This window comes from Astatotilapia calliptera, chromosome 22 (genome assembly GCF_964374335.1).
Source record: "Astatotilapia calliptera chromosome 22, fAstCal68.1, whole genome shotgun sequence".
In the NCBI taxonomy this organism is placed as follows: Eukaryota; Metazoa; Chordata; class Actinopteri; order Cichliformes; family Cichlidae; genus Astatotilapia; species Astatotilapia calliptera.
In genome coordinates this window covers 19,999,721-20,020,829 of record NC_137442.1, presented here as the reverse complement: position 1 = coordinate 20,020,829, position 21,109 = coordinate 19,999,721, and the positions used below count along the sequence as shown (strand labels likewise).

General features: G+C 41.5%; 1 protein-coding gene across 1 annotated transcript; it reads right to left on the bottom strand.

The window, feature by feature from the left end:
- Positions 1 to 9,777: 9,777 nt before the first annotated feature.
- Positions 9,778 to 20,544, bottom strand: mrpl3 (mitochondrial ribosomal protein L3). Its single transcript, XM_026156651.2, has 10 exons — positions 20,266 to 20,544; positions 16,646 to 16,827; positions 16,460 to 16,551; positions 15,419 to 15,517; positions 13,474 to 13,573; positions 13,322 to 13,382; positions 12,964 to 13,075; positions 12,769 to 12,846; positions 12,565 to 12,642; positions 9,778 to 10,004 (listed from the first exon to the last, which is right to left on the bottom strand). The coding sequence occupies exons 1-10, from the start codon at positions 20,340 to 20,342 to the stop codon at positions 9,855 to 9,857; spliced, it is 1,029 nt and encodes a 342-aa protein (XP_026012436.1). The 5' UTR covers positions 20,343 to 20,544; the 3' UTR covers positions 9,778 to 9,854.
- Between the last annotated feature and the right edge of the window lie 565 nt (positions 20,545 to 21,109).

The window sequence follows — 21,109 nt, the reverse complement described above, 5'->3', positions numbered from 1 at the left end:
TCTGGACCATATTTCAGAACATGGGTCATTTAAACACAGAATGAGTGAAAGAATTAAAAAACTGATATTATGGTTTTATTTGGAGTTGATAGAACTTTAAAGTTACAGTGTGTTAAATATCTAGATGTCAGTAAGTTTTGCAGACAACTGAGGTCTTTTTCCTTACCCCTTTCAATTCTAGTGCATAATCCTAGCTACAGTGGCTGTAGGAAAAACATATTTTAGTCAGCCAGGAGATATCAAAACATTAAATTTAGATAGGATATTTCTACTGCTGTTTGTGTTAAGAAAAACAACCCAGCACCCCGCCACACACACACATTATATTTTAACACATAAGTCTATCGACACTTAGCAATCAATCAGGAATAAAACACAGATCTATATCAATTAAATATTTCGGCGCATTTTATGTGTTTACCCCAGAGTCGCCTTAAAAACACCGGTCACGGGTCTGAAAAGTACTCAGATAGCAAAGTGACGGAAGTGGCCCTGGAGAGTTTTGCTATCTGTACAGACTGTCAGTCCACTGTTTATCTTAGCTGTCAATATGCCAGGTGAGAAGCATCCACCTTTATTTACTTTGAAGGAGGCTGTAAAAGACTGAAAACAGTCTGATATGAGTCGATGAGTCACTGAAGCTCACTTCTGATCGGTGACACCAATACTGAGTTGTTGAGGATATCCTAAACTTTTCTGTGGCTAAGCACTGCTGTTAGCCCCGTTAGGTGCTGTTAGCTGCTGTTTGCTAGCGTTAGTGAAATTTACTTTGAAGTGGAACTGAAATTGCTGAACTTAGTGAATAAACTCTCATATATTGTGATGTTTGATGTGATGAATGAATTCAAACTGTTTAACGGAGAGAAAGTGTGATATTTTTTAAGACATTCACGCTTAACATTAGTTACATTAGCATAATGTTAGCTTAGAAACTTTTGTTTAGCCAGTTCACTGTCAGCTGTCCAAAAATGAGATGGTCACGTCTAATGTCCTGACAATAAGTCATTCTGACAATATCAGGAAGAAATAAACATGTTTATGCACGTTTCTGTATGTTAGACCCCTGACTTAAGTTCAGGAAATAAGGGGTCGCAATGAGGAGGAAGAAGATTCAATTTCATCCAGATGCCAGTCGCGCTCTCTTTTGTTTTGACGTTTTTGCTCCCTTGGTGAAGAGGACCCCATCTCTGCTGATAAAACATGTATGATCCTTCATATCTTGAGTCTGAAGATGCAGGGAGTTCTCTTCTCCATCGCCTTTGGCGTATTATGTTTGTAATTCTAAGTTTATGAGAATGCATTAATTTATTGGAAGACGTATTTACACATTAATCAATGTGTGATTATGAGTACAATACTATTTTTTTTCTATTTAATGACTTCAAAAAACGTCTGTACCTTTGAACCTAGCACAAGCTCACAAGTTTTTGCTGACCTCTAGTGGAGACACCAGGCCTCACTGTATGGTCTGTACCGGGCATGGTCACAGTTGTGGTAGAACCCACCCAAGCACTAACAGGCTTAAACATATGAGGTCAGATAGCGCTGCGTTTCAGGTCAAGTTAACTTTCTTATTTTACTGTTATTTTCCTTAATGTTTAATTTAAGCTGCATTGCTTCTATAAGATGATTTATTAAGAAATGAGAGTTAGGGAAGTAATGACCCCAGAATCAGACACTACAGGATAATAAAGTGAAGCTATTAAAGGTACAAGTGCAGGAGACAGTCCTCCTGCCACTGTGTGAGTTATTCACACCGCAAATCTCCCACCTCAGAGGAGAATCCTGGGTTCATTTCTAATCCAGCAATACACTTAAGTATCTGGCTGGCTGCAAACACTTATTCTATTATCTTAGCAGGGTGTACAGTTGAAGGTCAGCCTGGTAATGATTTCTCTGCATGACTTGATTAGAGTGCAGGTCAAAAGAGTGATCAGAGACCTTTTTCCACTATACAGTTTTTGTCCTATTAAAAGGTCAGCTGTCAAAGCCAGATGTGGGAGCATTACAATCTGCTTGAACAGACTGAAAAGACTCCTTTAAAATAACCTCTCAAGCTTGCTCTGTGTCTTACAGAGAGGGTCCATAAAATATTTACAACAGGCCCTTCATGAGCGCTCCCCAGTTTTTCTTTTGTAACAAGCTGAGCTGAGAGTTTGATTTCATGTTTTCCGTCCACAACCTACGACTACACACACACACACACACACACACACACAAAAGAAACGTCAGCATTTCGTGTTTAGAAAAATAGCACTGGGGTTGTACTTGAGGGACCCATCTCATCTCATCTCTGTACAGTTAACTCCTCTGAGATTTTACCTTGCACAACCTCCTCAACCAGCACGCCCCACTTCTCTGCGTGCACGCAGCTCCTGCTCGATCCACCGAGCGGCAGCCTTGCCCCGCAATCCGACGCGCTCCGCCGCCACCGAAGACCCGCTGGCACTTTGAAACCGCTGATCTGCATCTCCATTTGCATTCACTCTGTGTCGAGCGAAGGAATGTGTGCTGATTCAACACGATGCTGTGATAATTGATTCTTGTTATCGTGTAGATTTTGGGGCGATATCTGATGATCTCCGGCTTTGCAAAGAGAGGAGATGAGGGCCAGGATAGTGCACAGGTGTGTGTGTGTCCGGGTGTGTGCAGGATAGGATACTTTGCAGTTAATGCTGTGCGGGGCCGATCAGTTGATATGTCAGCACACTGGGAGGGTGGATTGTGTGTTTTTGTGTGCGGGGGTGTGTGTGGGTGAACCACTTGGATGTATTGCTTTTTGGCAGCATCATCACTGCCTCTTTAAGTAGGGCTATAAAGTATTTTTGCTGACCCAAAACAGATGTAAGTCCCTCTGTCTTACTCCCACTCTGCTCATCCCTCTGCATGTAATGTACACACTCACTAACACACACACAGGTCTCCTGAGATGCCTCCACTGCAGATGAAGGTTTTTATAATTAGAGGAGTACAATGCAGTGACTGTATTTTCACAGAAAACTGACGCACATTAATAATCACAAATCTGGACAAAGACACAGAGTTATTGCATGTGTTGTCCGTCCACAACAGAAGCGGCGCACGTCTGTTTTTAAAGTTTCTAAAATGATGCCTTCTAATGTGTTAAGCTTCCACTGTATTATGAGACCCCCTACTCGCAGTCTTTCTCCCGCTCGCTTTGTGCCATTGCTTTTGTGTCCTTCGGCTTCTTGTGAGTCAGGTTAAATGGCTTTCTATTCAGGAGTAAGAAATGTCATCACTTTGTGTGCACTCGTGGGTGTGCGCGAGAGAAGAAGTGCGTACTCTCCGAGAAACGACCACATAAAGGGTAATTGCATCCAAATTGTAAAAAAATAAAAAAGTTCCCATTTAAACTATCCATGTGGTGTCCAGCCATGCAGTTCATTTGATGCTCTGAGCAACACACACACACACACACACACACACACACACACACACACACACACACACACACACACACACACACACACACACACACACACACATGAAATCCTCTTCATCTCCACACTGTTAGGGGGTGATGACAGAAATCTGAGCAGCACAAACTGCCAAATTATTTTTATTGGCACAAACTGCCAATAAAATTATGTTTTCGTGTTCTTTGCGTGAGGACAAGCCAAACACGCGCACACAGCTGATGAGTTTCATTGTTACGCTGGGTGACAGTCGTTCATTACAGTTAAATCCTGACGGCATGAAGTATCATCAAATGGATGAAAGTGACTATTAAAATATGGTGGTGCTTTTCTGGGGGGGCAGTTTTAATGCAATTTATACAACAGATAACAGGAGTTTTTGTGTGGTGAACTGTAACAAACCCTCCAAGAAGTCAGTGCTCAGTTTTGTTTTGTTTTTGTTTTCATTACTTTATGTTGGCAGTGACTCGCTAGTCTGTGTATCTGTACATGCACCACTGCAGTCTATGGATGCACACAGGTAATGCTGCATGGACTGTATATTTAAAAAAAAATGCACATAGCCAACACAGCATCCCTCATTTGTCTGTTTTTAAAGCTCTAGCTGAGCGGGTTGGCCATCGGCATCTTGATGTTTTGAAACCGCTCCTCACAAGCAGTGGAGTGGATCTGACTGATGAACTGAGAGCAGACCGTGTGGTGGTGACTTTGCAAGTCAGACCCGCACTAATGCATACCCTGTTATGTCATCTGTTTTCACTCTAATGACATCACCTTGTTTGAAATTAACACACACATCATCCATTCATTTAGAATCACTAGTTAACCTATATGCATGTCTTTGGACAAAAATGTGTATAAAACCAGGACTTTCCTGCTGTGCTAACCACCGCACCACCATATCAGTAAATTGGTAACTTAAGTCATAAATCATAGGACTTGGAACCAGAGAAAATATCCCTGCCAGCTGTTGGGAAGAATGGCTGTTTAAGGCACTTCCACCATAGCTTAAAAGGCTTTTCAGACCCCGAAGCTACATCCATCTTTTATATACAGGCTATAGTTAGCTGTTAACTTAACGCTCAACCCTCTCTCTGTGAATATGCTTACTTTTGTTTTCAGAAAAAAAACAAGATGCCAAAGGCCATGAAGCTAAAATGAAGGATTGAAAGTGTGCATCCACAGACCGACTAATGCGTGACATCACAGTAGCTACATCCACCTTTTATATACAGTCTATTATACTCACAATGTACAAAATGTTCCCAGAAAATAGTCCCCAGAGAAAATAGTCTGACATATTGCTGGGTTTGTTTGCTTTTCATGGGATAACAAAGTCGTGAGTTATCAGCAGCCTTGTCCTTTAGGGCACTTACACATCTACACACCTACACGCACAGTATAATGTCACAGATTAACCTCAAAGTCAGGAAAGAAGTTAAATTAACCTCTGAAAATCAACTTTCACTTCCTTCATCAGTCTCCGCTTCCCCTTCTCATTTTCTTTGGTTTTGCAGTGATAATTTTGCAGTAACGTCCCTCCCCCCGCTCTCAGCCCTCTCCCTCGGCTTTCATATTGATTTACTCGACATCCCGTGGTCACATTCTTGTGGCGAAGGTTTCCGGCTGAAAACCGCTGACATTTACCTCCCAGTCTCAACATGGCTCATTTAAGCCCCACAGAAGTGCACACATTTAGGGTACCTGCAGTGGCTGTGAAATGTACAGGATGATGTCAGACATTTTAACAGGGAATGGGCTAACGAACCACTTACCTATATGTGAAAAGCGAGGCAAAAGGCTGAATGCTTTGACGATAAGTCATCTCCTGTATCCGGGCAACCACTCACAGTTTGTGACCCTAATGTTGGAGTTTAGATTTTCACTTTGCTGTAAAAGGAAGAACCGGATGGGTGAAGCATAATTTTTTTCCCCCAATTGTATATTTGGACATTTGATGTTTTTTGAATGCAGCTTATATTTTTTGAATACCATGTATATAGTATAGTATAGTATAGTATAATATAGTATATAGTAGTAATATATATATAGTACTGCAGAACTGTGCAACCCCCCCCCCTTTTCTTTTCCCACATGTCTCTGTAAATCTCTTTCCTGTGATCTGTGGATATTGATGTTTCATCAAAAGTTTCCACTTAAGTTAAAACTACTGCATCTTCTTGTTCTGCGTTTATCTCAGTCCTTGAGACGCAGCAAGACATTTTGCCGTTTCAGAACTGTAGACGAGCTGTAAATGTAAATATTTATTTAATGAACACTAACAAAATCAGCATAAAGGAGAATCTAATTAATAATTAAATTCAAAGTTTTACTTTTATGTAACTGGTTTCTCAACTTAAACTTTCTTAGGATACTGCATTTTGAGTGGTCGAGCACACTGCTAAGGTTTTAACCGATGGCCCACAAAATGCTGAGGCTGTCGGCGTATTCCCTTTGCTACATGTTGACACAGAGTACCAAAATCTCTCTTCACTCTTCCCTTCTGTCTCCATCATTCCTCCATGAATCCTTAAAAAGAATTGAGGGAAACTAAGCAAGGAATGGTGAAAGGCAGTTATAACACTGCTTTGTGGGATCATAACTGCAACACACACACACACACACACACACACACGATCACATCTAAAAGCAGGATAGGAACACCTGTGAAGAGGGAAGGCGGGGATACAAAGGATGCACCCTGCTCTCACCCAGTGGTGCTGGAAGGAAGGAACCCAAATTTACCTACACGGGTGGGAATCATCACACACACACACCCCTGAGACCCAGGTGTGCACAACTGGGAGGGGCCCGCACCAGCAGGACCACCAGCAGAGCGGCTTAAAGGGATGTGCGGCGATAATTGTGCATGTGAAATTAATAGCAGGGTGCGTCTCTCTTTCCACATTTAGCCATCAATTCTTATTGGATCAAATTATAATTAACAACACATATACAAATATTTATATTTAGAAGTTCTGCACGACGCTGCCAAATGTAGGCTGAGCAACTGGTGCAGTTTTCTCTCAGTAAATGTGCCAAGGCGTCCATGATACATTGCTCAGATGATTTCCTCTGTAAAGTTCAAATGTCATTTAGATGCATGTATTTGCAGACTAGGATGGTAGCTAGACTATTAGAAAATGATTTTACTGCTCCGTTTCTGTTTAAAAGATTCATTTGTTTTATCCCTGACGCGAGAGCTTATATAAACACTTTTATAATTGCCTGCTGATACAAGCCGGTGTGAAATTGCATTAGCATTCTTTCTTTCCCCTCTTCACTTCTGTTTAGTGACTCTTCACTGCTGTCACTGTAGACTGCTGTAACTGGCTGTCTAACTGAGGCACTTAATGTGCTCAAGAGCCAGCTGTCCCTCAAATAACACACTCAATAATTCATATTGCGCGGCGCACGCCACCACACACATGCGCCTTTGTGCGTGCGTGTTGTTAAGATGCAGGTCAGACCCGGAGTTTGTGTGTAAACTCGGCAAGGAGGCAACAACATAAGTGCTGACCAGTCTAGGAGAGGGAATCTTTGCTCGCTAAGGAGGCATTAAAAGTGTGTGTTTGTGTGTGTGTTTGTGCAAAAGAGATAGTGATGGTCACTTTAGGTGTGTATACAAGGAGAGGCTGTGTGTGTATGTGCGTGTGCCCTCTTTACTAATGGAAATCAGATCTCTCATGTGTTGAGCCAGCAGAAGTAGAGCAGGAGATCCATCATGTCAGACCCGGGTCAAAGTAGCAGGCCAAACCTCTCACACACTCTCCAAGTAATTTCCCCGAAATGTTTAGATTCAGCCAAAACTCAGCTCTTTAATTAACTAATAGATTTGCATTTTGAGATCAGATTCAGGATTGTTACACAGGCAAGAAAACTGGTGAGCGTGGCTGGTCAGAGCACTTAAATATCTACATTTGCAAACTTGCGCTTTTCTCCCCAGCGATAGCTACACTCCTGTACGCTGTTTTAAGAGAGTCGTTGAATAATAAGTCTTGAATCGAGTCCAAATAAAGGCAAAAGTCCTGATTAGCAAAGTGGAATTGAGCACAATTTCTTCATTAGTCAAAGTTACATGCACGGTCAACGACTCTTTCAGAAACTATTCTGATTTGAATGAATTACTATTTTTGGTCCCAAGTGATTTTTGGTTATGCATGCCCTCTCAAAACCTAACAGTGCAACTTTCCCACAGTTTTCTGGGATGAATCAAACAAACTTGTAGAAATATCACTCGTGGAATTATTTCGCTGCAGCCCGAGGCCAATCGCATTATTTACTGACAAGTTTTCAGGGCTTGGCTGTCTTTTTTTCTGTCTTTTTTTAAGGTCACATTTTCTACTCATAAGCTAAGTCGTAGTTTAGCAGTAAATCTCAATAAATTCAGGTCCAAGTCATTTTTAAAGTGCTTTCTTGTGAGTGAGAATTCTTGAGAATGATCTATGAAAGAGAAAATACCCATCGAGTGGCAGATGCCCTCTTAATATCAGGAGTCAGAGGAGAATGGCCAGATTACCTCAAGCAGATTGGAACTAAAATAACCACTTGTTACAGCCAAAGTACGTCTCTGGATGCACAACACATCGACTTGAAGATGACAGGTTACGGCAGCAGAAGATCACACTGGGTGTCACTCCTGTCACCTTAGAACAAGAAACTGAACCTACAATACACACGGGCTCACCAGAACTTAACAGGAGACTGGAAAACCATTGTTTGGTCTGATGAGTCTCGATTTCTGCTGAAATGTTCAGATGTTAGGGTCAGAGCATGGATGAAAGCATGGATCCATCCCGCCTCGTATGACTGGTTCAGGCTGGAGTTGGTGTAATAGTGTGGATGTTATTTTTTTTGCAACACAGTCCGGGCATATTTATTGACTATTCAAAATACATAATCATATACTGGAGGTCTTTTTTAATACATAAATTCTAATATAGTTTTAATAGGGTTGCTGACTTATTGGACTGCTTACCATGTGAAAAACAGCCTGGTCTTGTTTCACAGGCAAAGCTCTGCATAAACAAGCAGTTTACAGTCCAGCACACCTCCTCAGGTGAAGGAAGAGTCTTGTGAAAGTCAGGGGAGACCGCGGCTTCCCAATCCTGGCCGGACTTCATAGTCTTCTCTTTCTGCTCTGCTGCTTTGACAGGCAAAGACCACCCCACCCTTTTTCTTTCCCTCCCCGCTCTGCTCTCCTCTTGTCCACCCCCACAAAAGCCAGATGATGTGCAGGCTCCACAGAGCAGGACTTTCAAACGATATCATTACCATTTCAAAGAACCTGCCGCTGTCTTACAGACCTACAAGCCGTGGTATGCTATAGCTATTGCCACAAACTGCGTCATCACTTTGTACTGTTTTATAGCTAAATGATGGCCAGCCCCTGCATGTTGCACATGTCAGACAGTGGGAGGGCAGTGCAGCGTTGCAATTAGGAAAAAGAAATCGATGCTGTGCGCATCCGCAATTGTTGCAGCGGATCCTGTGAAGCATCGCTGCTTCTTGTCAGTGTTTCAAACAAAAGCCTGTTTTGGTTTTTTTCTGCTGTTGTCAATTACATGGCAGATATGGAGCAGAGAAGGACTACAGGCCTCTGAAGATACACACTAAACAACAGTCAAACAGTTAGGAGGACATGATTTTCATCTGATAACTTGCTACCCACAAAAAGAGGCGTCCACACTGTGCCTAAGGAGCTCCGTTAACCCACAAACAGTCTGCCTCATTTAAATACTGCTGAACACAAACACACAAGCACAGGCTTAAGCACCCAGCAGTTCCTCCTGCAACATTAATGTCCTCATTTATCCTCTTATGCACAAATGTCAACCTTTGTTAGCCTTCATCCCTGCCTCTCCCTCTCTGCCACCTTTAGCTGCCCTCCACTCCTTCACTGGCTCATCCCCACCTAAAAAAAACAAAACAAAAATAAAACTCCTTTGTATTTGCTTCCCTGCTTTATACCCAATTCATTACTTCTCCCATACCAGCCTATTCCTTGCCTCCCGTCTGTATTCCCCTCACTGTTTCACACACTCATTTCCATCCCTCCCTCCTCCTCTGCATAGATATTGCACAGTTCTCCAGCAGGCCTGCCTCACTTCTCCCTTGTTTTTGTTTCATTGTCTTTTTTTCCTCCCCATTTCTCTTCCTCTCTCTACTTGGGGATCCTCTAGTGACATCATCACTCCTACAGTTACCATGGTTTCTGAGAGGAGAAAAAAACCAAGAGAGATGTAATAACTGTTTGGATCAGACAGACATTCTTTGTGCCAGCGCATCTCTCTCTCTCACACACACTCACACACACACACAAAGACAAGGCTGGAGAGAATACAAGGAAATACTCTTTTATTACAGGATCAAGGTACAGTTAGCAGGTTTGTGTGAAACAGTTGTGTGTGTGAGAGGTCAGGTCAGTGTTAACGATGGCTCTGTGTGAACGAACAAGTCTTCGTCGTACAGGTCTTCGTCCAGGTCACCGTCCTCTTCTGTGAAGTAGGTCGGAAAAGGAGGGTTGAGCAGGGTGGACCTTCTGCTCGGTAGCACAGTGTCTCTTACCTGGAACACATAGAAACACCGCTACTTAATTTTCTTAGTGACTAAAAACTTATTTATGAAGCAAAAATATAAATATATATAAAAAAGCAAAAGTCAGGCTACTGAAGATAACGTTACACGTGCAGTGAGGTGTTTTGTTTTGTGAGCGATCGAGCAGCTTTTTAGTGTGATGGACGAGCTGCACGACGGTATCTGATACGTGATTTAGAGTCTCTTATCTTCTCCTCCAGCCTCCTGAAACCGTGCAAAGACAGACTGGACAAATGCCTCGCGTGGGCTGTCTGCTCCTTGATCTTTAACTGAAACCAACATGGCAGCTTCTCCCGAAACTTTCAAAACTAGTCCCGTAAAATGAAAGCATTTGAGGAGAGTAATAAGCCATGTAGTTATCGAATGGGTCTCCATTCTAGATCAATAATCGCTAGTTTCAAAGTCTCTTCCTCGTTTTTAAAGATGGCCAGTTATTTTGTATCCTCCTGGTTTTTTTTACTTTATGCAAGTAAACACCACGCTACCAGAATGCACGAGCTTTCACAGATGATCATCGAAACATCAGTAACTCATACACAAACGCCATCATCTCAGCTCATGGCAGTGTCCTTCCATGCTTTTTTACTCTGAAAATATCGGGGCGAATGTATTACTAGCTTTAAATTCATTGTTGTTCCTCAGAACATAACTTTTCTCCCCTGGCTCTTCAACCTTTTTTTTTTTTAATTTCACCTAGACTGGAGCTAATACACCGCCGTACAAATTACCTCCTTTAGTCATTTATAATTGGCGGTCGGTCGTGTACTCTGCTTGAAAACAATTTGCTCCACGAGGAGCATTAAATAAATCACGCTTGGAATTATTTCTGACTGACTAGTTGTTCTATTTAGTGTTTACCATCAGTCTCACTGAACCCTGAAACACAGTGTGTATACAGATGTACGAATTGCAATCACAGACTTCGGCACCTGTGCCCATAAAAATCAAAAACTATGCCTTGATCTCCCCTTTAAGATCACGTCATTGTGCACCTTCACATCACTTCTAGTCGCATTCCAACTGCATCCATCCATCAAGAAACCCACTCTTCCTCCGTCACCTCTTCCATCTCATCTGGTGGTACAGTGAGTGATTTCCAAGCCAGCTGAGAAATAAAATCTCTCCAGTGTGTCCTGCGTTTGCCACAAAACTCCCTCCCTGTAGTACAAGCCCGAAATACCTCGTTTAGGAGGCATTCAGGAAGTATTCTAGTAAGATCCCTGAATCACCTCCACTGGCTCAATATCGGCTCTTCAAAGCAACCCTTTGAAGGAAACTTGTTTTTATCGCTTGTATTCGTGATCTCATTCTTTCTGTCACTAACTAGAGGTCACGGCGTTTGGTGAGAGTGGAGACACAGACTGACCGGTAAATCACAGCTTCACTTTTGAGCTCAGCTGTCTTCACCACCACAGACCAGCAGACATTTGCATCACAGCTGGCGATGCACCAAAACATTTGTCAGTCTCCTACTCCACATTCACCTGTGCATGGTTTTTACACACTGGATCTCCCTTAAGTGTGTTACATAAAAGTTTCACTTTAAAACTGTTTTGGTAAAAAGGACAATCATGGGGATCCAGATCTACAAAGTACAGTAGGTGGTGAGCACTGATTGTGCAGATGTGGACAAAAACTTTTCAATGCAATGTGAATGGGCAGATGTTGTCCTCACACACCCCAGCTTGGAAGTCTGCATTGATAGTCTGGCCGCAGATGAACTCATGCAGGTGGTCAGAACGGGATTTCCTCGGAGTGAACAGGAATGCTGAAATGCTCACAGCACTTTGCAGTTGCCAAAATTTAAAATTTCCTGCAGCCACAAAACCTTTTGACAGCACCTTTCCATCCCTCCACCCCCTACTCTCCTGACCCCAACATAGAAACCAGTGTCCTAAGTGATTAATCAAACAGTCAGCACTGAAACCAATAATAAAAATTATCATTAATTGCAGCCAGATTTAATTTAAATTAATAAACCATGACTGGTCCTCATGTACAAAGGGACATTAGGGCCCCTCTGAATGATTAAAAAAAAACAATGAACAAGCATTAATAACCTGCATGTGTGTCCTTTGGGGCTGTATAATCTATAATGAATCCAGGCGTGTGTTTGTGTTGCACACAGCTGAGCTGGGTGAAATGCAACACGCATTTGTATTCATTATCGCTTGTCTGCAAAACAAATAATAGCCTGCATCTATGTTTCAGCAATACACACACACACAAAGCACAACATGCTGAGTATGGAGATGGATGCTTTGGGTAATCCTAACATCGTTAAGGAGCATGCTCCCATTCCCCCACAACACACACACACACACACACACACACACACACACACACACACACACACACACACACACACACAGCTGATCCAGCACTGCGTCGATGAAGACTGATCACACCGTCTTGCAGGTGTGACGGTGTTTTACAGGTGCAAGGTCACTTGTCTCTGTATGAACACTAAGCATGCTGGGGTTGACCTTCGACTTCACACTCCACTTTGACTGTGTATGATTATATTTACCTTCAGTAAGCAGTTCTTGTGCCCGGGGACAGAGCCGTTAACGTACAGCACATTGTACTTGGTATTGACCCTCCATATCTGGAAGCGGGATAGAGAAGAGGCAGATGAAAGAATATTGAGCTGAAATTGCAGGCAAGGACAACCAAGTTTAAAACTAAGGCTCTTTAAGTTTATGTGTGCGCGCGTGTGTGTGTGTGTGTGTACCTTCAGTCCATAAGCAGTGATGTAGCTGTTGCCCATTTGGCCGGGCATCTTCTTCCCTTTGAAAACTTTAGCTGGATCCTGGAAGCAGACGATGAATATCACACATGTTCATATTAATGGATTTTGGGGAACCAAATGTTCACGTTTGGCATGGATGAACATCGTAACAAGCGTGTGTGTGTGTGTTTGTCTAACCCCTCCTGGTCCAGAAGCTCCCGGTCTGCGATGAGTTTTGGTTTGGCCGTGGGTGGCTGGTTGACCTTTAAATCCCCATCTCTTCATTACACCTTGAAAACCCTTACCGATTCTACAAACAAACACGCACCACAAAGTTTATTTACACACGCTCAGATTTCCAGATTACTTTTATGTTGACATGTTTCTCCAGAAGGTAACAATATTTAAAAAAGGAAAGAAAAAAGGACAGACATGGAATTTCTTGTAAAGTCAAAAACTGAACTCTCTTCAAAACGTGACGCTGGGAAAGGGTAAGAAGCAGGAACAGGAGCCAAGCAGAGGAGCGCCAATGAGGAGCTGGCAGAACATAACTTACGATTTGCCCGTGACGTCCACATACTGGCCAGGACGGAAATGTGCTGCATACAGAGGAGTGCCTGAACATGCAACAAACAAGCCTGCATTACCAATCACGCACAAAAACCTAATAAGTGATCTTTCTTTGCAAAATTCAATGTCATTTCATACCTGGCTTGATGATGGCACTGTCGGAGACTTTAAAGGCAGTGACTTTCTGCTTTGGAGGCACTCCTGCGTTCCTGAATACCTCCATTTGTTTTTCAGACCTCTGTCAGGCATAGTGACGGAGTGCAAGAGAAAAATAAGAAGCAAGGAAATAAGGTGTTAAAAGAAGTAAATGCAGTAAGAAGCAGCTGGACTTTAGCGTTTTCAAATTAACCACGGGCCTGTTATGACTGTATGGGAGCCAAACACACTCGCACACAAAACGCACTCTAACAAGCGTACGCACACACACTTGGCACTGAGAGTCTTTGACATTTGCTTTCACTCGGCTCGCTCTCATCTTAGCGCCTCCAGTCACTCTAAACTCTCTCTCTCTCCCCCCTTCTGTTGACTGAAAATCCGTCTGCCAAAGCCTCTCACTCCAACAAACTCTGCTTCTGAATAAAGAGTGATGTGGCTGTGTGAAAAGGATTCAAAAACAACTTCACGCTGGACAAGTGAAATCCTGACACCGGCCCATTGAGCATGTACTGAGGCCCAGAAAAATAAATGACACCCTAATGTATTCGCACTTGTTCCTTTGTTTTTCATTTAAAAGAAGGAACATTTCGAGCATTTTAAAGCCAAAATCCTCCTTAAGAGGAGATTCTTTTTAAACCTGTTTTGTAGGAGGCAGTATATGTTTATCAGCCAGTGATGCTGTCTTGCTTTTCAATTAATCGTATTATTGACTTCTGAGAGCAGTCATGGGGCCTTAAAGTTTATTACACTAGTTGTTACCAGACATAATTGTCATTTAATTTAATTGTTAACAGTTTAATTGATGTTATGCAGCCATCTTCAACCACATGTAGCTGCAGCCCCGACATCATTGTTGAAAACTGTCTGATATAGAGTGAAGAGTGCAGTTATTTAGGAGGAACTCAAGTATAGCTGCTCCTCCACATCGAAAGGAGGCAGGTCCTATGGGGAGAAGGCCACACGGTAGACCCAGGACACACTGGAGTAACTAGGGGGCATTGGTGTTACCCCGGATAAGCTGGAAGATGTGGCTGGGGAGATGGAGGTCTGGGCTCTCTGTTTAGGTTGCTGCCACGGGATAAGCGGAAGAAATTATGGATGGAAGATTTTAACTTCGATTGAGATGGCTGTCATGAATCGTAAAACAATGCGTCATTTGTAATGCGTCATACTTTTCAGCGTTTCTTACCTTTAAACTAGTCTGTTAGTCTACATGTTTCCTTGTTTAGTCGACTAAGAAATGAATCACCATGAAAATCCCTGCTGTGTGTCCTCTTTATGCCATGATGGCAACACATCCGGAAGTGTCAACACACAGTCTAAAGCAAAGTTTAGCGTTCTCTCCCCAGCAGAACACTGCATAGTAATGAGGTGAGTGATGTCACTCATTTACACCCATCTTGTTTATTAATAATGTGTTTGATGGGTGCAAAATACAATCATTGATTGTTAACTGGAATTTCCATATGAAATTACCAATTCATTTCCATTTGGGGGGGAAGGAGATGACAAAGTTATGCATCCATAAAGCTGTCGCACTGATAAAATATAGCGAGAACTAACAAATACGCGTTAGGTCTGTACAGTATGGCTGAGCGATGTTTTCAACTCGTGAGTCAGCTGCATGTGGCACACATCGTTCAGTCGTGGACACTCAACACTTTGACAGGATAAAGTGTTTGGCAGCAGAGGCTGGTGTTGCAATTCAGTACAAACTCAACACTTTATCACCAGCTCAGGCCTCGTGTGAACACTCACCACAGCTTGACAGAATGAAAAAAATATGCTTTGTGAAAAGTACGAAACACTTAACATGAATTGCCGTTTTTAAAGGCCAGTGGCCACCTTTGCAGGATTGTTCTCCGAAAGCATAACCAGCGTGAAGCGCTGTCAAATGCACAAATTCAACCACACTTCTTCTACTTACGTGGAATGGGGACACATTTTTTCCTCCTACAATGAGAGCAGCAGAGTGTCCATCGTATTCTTCTTTGGAGAGGTACTTTATTATGTGACAATCCTGCACCTGGAGAAAACAGATGCTGCATTATCAATCAGGTAGACAGCGCTGCCGCTGTACTTAATCTAATAAGAGCCAGGGCCACAGTCGTGATGAACGATGATAGAAATAGATGGTGGAAGAGTCTGGTGCAATATAATAATAACAATCAGCAAAGAGATAAATTCATCAAGATACATTACTGTAACAACAACTTTGCATCATTATGCACATTGTACAGTGTGTGCGATATCTGCACAACTGATGAAGGACATACACCACGTTAAAGTTTCATAACTTCTTTTAAAACCCACCATTTTAACCTGCCCTCCTGCTCTCGTTCCATTTGTTATGACGAGCCTTCAGCTTCAGTTCAGATAAAAACATGAACCCAAAAGCTAAAGTGGTGGGAGTAATTTCAATATTCAACTTGTCATCTTCTCTTTTTTTGTGTAGACCATTAACATTTCAGCTGAAGAGAAAATGACTAACTGTGACTGAAGTGAGTCAGCAGATGGGGATATGAGTTTCTTGATTGCCTTGAATCTCATATTAAAGAGAGGCGATGACAAAATTCAAATATCTGTCCAACTGTTACCACTGACATTTCACTGAAAGTAAAATGCAAGTCGTGATCAATAAAGAGCAAAATGAGCACAAGCAGCCAGTGGTCGCTTTAATGACAGATAAATCGATGGGAATAAAACGTGGTCTGAATAAAGCAAACATTTAGTATCTGCTCCTCACATCTTGCTGTAAAAGAGGACGAGCTTAAATGTAACATCAAAGTCTGAAGGTGAGATTTTGAGTCCTAACTTTGCTATTCTTTCTCTCCACTATATTGAATAATCCAATTCATTAAGTTCACACATACATAATAAACATAAATGCCCGTTATCACTCCTGAACACCTGAAGACTATCTGCAGCTATTATGGATCAAAGCTAAGCCACAGCGGAAGTGTGATACCTGTAACATGGTGACTACATGTCTTTCGCCTGTTTTCGTCCAGACAGGCACCATCCCCAACTTCACAGCAACTAACCCGACTCTTCGGCTCCCTGGTGAGAGAACAGAGGAAAACGTGCTGAAGTTGCCAAGTGGATGGAAACGAGAACCATAACGAACACGGCTCTAACTAATGGTTGCACCCACCTTCTGTCCACTCATCACGAGGCCACGGCTCGTCTTTGAGTGGGTTGAGCTTTTCAGCCGTTTGCCGTCTGTATTCCTCTGCCATGCTCTTCCTCATGTACTCCTGGTTGTCCTCTGTTAGGTTTTCCTCAAACCATGTTGTGGTTTTCACTGTCCTGATACAACCAACCAGCAGGGCAGGACTGAAAGAGAAAACAAGCCATGTAACGCCCACAGTTAGAACAACAATGGTCAGACACACTTGCTTCCTAACAACATTACCACAGCCAAATATTTTAAAATAGCAAGAAAATAATCATTTTAATACTGTTATGTTGGTGTATGCTCATATTAAGCAGTAACTGTATTAAGCTTTAAATGACAAGATCTACAAGTAATCCTCTTCCTTCTAGCGTTTGTCCCGCATGGCAGGGTCCGCTTTGCGGCAAATCCGTCTCCATTTGGCACGACCGAGGGCGTCTTCCTTTATTCTATCCATCCACCAGTTCTTCGGCCTGCCACGGGGTCGCTGGCCACCGGGCTCAAGCCTCATTGCAGTTTTTGCCACTGAGCTGTCGCCTGAGCGTAATACGTGTCCGTACCACCGTAGCTGTGCCTTGTGCATTTTCTCCGTGATTGGTGCGATGCCGAGCCGCTTTCTGACGTCTTCATTCATGACTTGGTCCCAATGCGCGAGGCCTTGACACCATCCATACAGGGCAACTGGGCAGACTACAGTCTTGTAAATCTTCACCTTGAGATGGTCTGGCATTCGACGGTTGCATAGCACATCCGTCGCTTGACGCCACTTCATCCATGCGGCATTGACCCCAGCTTGCACGTCTGGAAGAATATCCCCGTCGCCACTGATCATCGATCCCAAGTACTTGAATCGGTCGGCCTTCTTCAGGTCTTCCCCGTCGATGTTAATGGTGCCATCAGTTTGGGGACAAGCTTCCATGTACTTGATCTTCTTGACGTTGAGTCTCAAACCATGATCGGCCAGGTGCATCTCATGGTTTGAGACTCAACATCCATGAGTCTCAAACCATGAGACGCGACAAGATATACAAGTAATCCCTGTAAGGAAAAAAGACCCTCAGGCTTCAGATTGCCCTAAACACTCAATTTTCCCCACACTTGGCCCTGTACGATTTCAGCAATAGCACATATCCCTAATAAAGTAATCTCAGGCAATCAGCACTAACTCTGAGCATAAACGTCCCACCCTATGCCACTGAAAAATCATTTTAAGTTTCAGTTTAATTTCTGAATCACTATCTCAAAATTTCAACTTGATAACTCAAGATTTCAAGTTATTTCCTCAGAGGTTTGCATTAATAAGCTGAAATTTTTGGAAAACCCCAAACTCTGACTTATGAATGCTAAAAAAAAATAAAAAACTTTTAGTGGCAGAAAAAAAATGTCCACCTGTCTTCTGCTCAGACTTTCTGTTTATGAGCTGCAGCCAACAAGAAGAAAGCTGGTTTAAGGAAAAAAGAACTAAATGACTTGCTTCTGACAATGGATGAACTGGGACAGCACCAAAGCCCAGTACATACAAAACAATGATTCATTCAAAGCTTCTCTGATAGAAATAGGTCCACAATAGATCCACATTAATGCACTGAATCATTAATACTAAATCCCCATTTGCACTATTTGCCTATTTTGCACCACTATGCCTTCTTACTTGAATATTGTATATTGTATATTGCATAGCTTTTTTTTTTGTTATACGTAAAATTGTATTGTATTTATTTAAATTTATTTAAATTTTTACTTTTTAATTATTTTATTTGCATTTTTCTAATCACTAGGGTTTGAGAGTAACGCAATTTCTATTCTGTGTATGTCCTGTACATGTGGCAGAATTGACAAATAAAGTTGACTTGACTTGACTTGAAAATCCTTAAAGCACCACTGGATAATCTACACTGAAATTTGCCTCACTGCTTCAGATCTCAAACTACTCATCAATTTTAGTTTACTTAGCTAAAAAAACACAACAAAAAACACTCATCAGTCTGCTGCTGCAGTGAGTCGGGTCATTGCAGTGTCCTTGCTGATGCATTAACAAACAGGTCCGGACATTTACATAGACAGTTTGAGAATATCAAGTGTCACATGGGACTGAGTGAAGCCTGGTGGCTCGTTGTTAGTTCAAAGTATTCTTGCCTGCCTGCAGAGGGACATCAATATTCCTGATCTGCAGTGTTACAGGTTAATGTGCAACTGTAATGATGAAATCTGTCTCTAACAGTCATAAAAGACTTTTGTTCCCAAATTCAGCAATCACATAACATAGCTATTAATCAAAAAAGGTATATTTTTACAGAAGGTCTTCTTGAAACCTGCACTTTCATAGGAAAAAAGGACAAAAGCAAAATGAAGAGGCTTATAGCATCATACAGAATAAAGGAAATGTTGATATTTCCTTAAACTTTGCTTTTTGGTATTAAATATAATATTTCAAACAAAGGTTGGTATCAGACATCTTTGTTAACCACTGCTAAATAACCAGACTCTTGATATTTATCTATAAATAAGATTACTTTATTCCTCTGGCACATAAGGAGGAACGAATACCAAGATATCACAAAAAAACAAAAACAAACAAACAAACAGTACAATAGCTGTATTACCTAGAAATTCCCTGCTCTGTAAAGTAGGCAGGTGTCTCTATTGACATGTTTCTGTTTATTGGGGTTTAATTTCAGGTGATGGCAGTTATGGCAGTTGTGGCAGAGGTGGTGAGGAGGTCCTTAAGTATGGATGTCATACATATTCTACGTTGTGTGTGTGTGTGTGTGTGTGTGTGTGTGTGTGTGTGTGTGTGTGTGTGTGTGTGTTAGAAAAAATCGCTGTCTGAATGCTTGTGTGACTGGGTGAATATTATTTGTAATATGAAACACATTGAGTGCTCAACATGAGCAAAAAGGCGCTACAGGAGCATCACAAAAGTAAAATACTGAGGATATTAATACTTTAACTTCATACAGAGAGTGAATTTAGTGTTTTTACAACTACAAAACTAACATTTTAACTACTGATTTTATCTATTGTTCTGATTTTATCTGTTTTGATTTTATATACTGTTTTGTTTGTTTGTTTGTTTGTTTGTTTGTTAATTAGTTAGTTAGTTAGCTTGTTTTAATCAATTTTAAATCATGCTTTTTATTTGTTTTTGTTTCTAATGTCTCCGTAAAACACTTTGAATCACCTTGTTGCTGAATTGTGCTATACAAATAAACTTGCCTTGCCTTACAATGTTGATGAATATGTTACTGTACTGGCTGGGACTGTGGAGTAATTTTATGCTCTCTATAACAACCGCTCATTATCAAGCATGTCATGTAGAGCATTAAAGATGGGAAAAGACTACTTTATAAACCATTAAGTGAAAGTCAAACAGTATGTTAGATCAAACGGGGGAATCTCAGAAACGACAGGAGATGATAAATCTCATTCCTCTACTAGGAACAGAGGCGGTTTATTACGTTACTATTTTAAAGAGACAAACTCGAGATATTAAGCTTAAAGCTTATGAAATTGCAAAATTAAACAGCAATGTCACCCTGTGGTGTCCAAGCTTCAAACTGCAGCTTATGTTAGCATGGGTAGCCCGTTAGCATCCTTACCGTTCTGCTGTTGCACGAGGAGGGATGACACGAGTACCCCGCAGAAGAAAAAGAAACCGGCAGGTCGACGCGGCCATTGCGCTCTCTAAACTACACACTTATACATATAAAATTAAACCTACAGAAGGATGACAAGCCTTCAATGAGGACTCTCATACACGCCTTAGTTTTCTGTGTAAATGTCACCCTGCATACTTCCGGTGCTCAATCATAACAGCTCCGTAGAACCGGTGCTCAGGGCAAAGGTTCCGCTCATGGCAGCCATCCTAACGGGATAACACAATAAACAGGGGCGTATCCAGATTAATTGTTATTTATTTATTTTATTTGGGTGGCAAGTGGAAAAAACAAGTATTCAGGCTTCAAGTAAAATTAAAAGTTATGTTAAAGTAGCTAAAGTAACCATACAGTGCCATTTATATACTGTATTTATTATTGGATCATAATTATTTATCCTTGACTAACTGTCCAGAGTGTAGCCCGCCTCTCGCAGTCTGACAGCTGAGATAGGCTTGAAGTTGATAGTCATGAAACCAAAACCAAACCAATGTGTGCTATAGATGAGGACTATGAAGGAAATGAATGGATGGATAATTACTGATTCACTGATATGTGGATATCTCTTTAATATCCCACCTGTTGAAGAATGAACATGAACACAGGACAAAATAATAATAATAAAGATAATTTTTTTTTAAATGCTAAATTTCACTTTCACCTTACATAGTTGTTCAGTTATGCTAGCAGGTTTTTTCTAGTTTTCATTTAAATGTTGATGTTCAGTGAAGTGCAAAAATATCAAATAATAATAATAATAATAATAATAATTATTATTATTATTATT

Bases quoted from the DNA above. Each gene is read 5' to 3' on its own strand.
- mrpl3 (XM_026156651.2), bottom strand. From the start codon at position 20,342: ATGGCCGCGTCGACCTGCCGGTTTCTTTTTCTTCTGCGGGGTACTCGT. The intron at 13,076-13,321 runs GTAAGTTATGTT...GTTTGTTTGTAG, and splicing joins GTGGACGTCACGGGCAAATC to AATCGGTAAGGGTTTTCAAG. The intron at 12,643-12,768 runs GTACACACACAC...TCCCGCTTCCAG, and splicing joins TCACTGCTTATGGACTGAAG to ATATGGAGGGTCAATACCAA.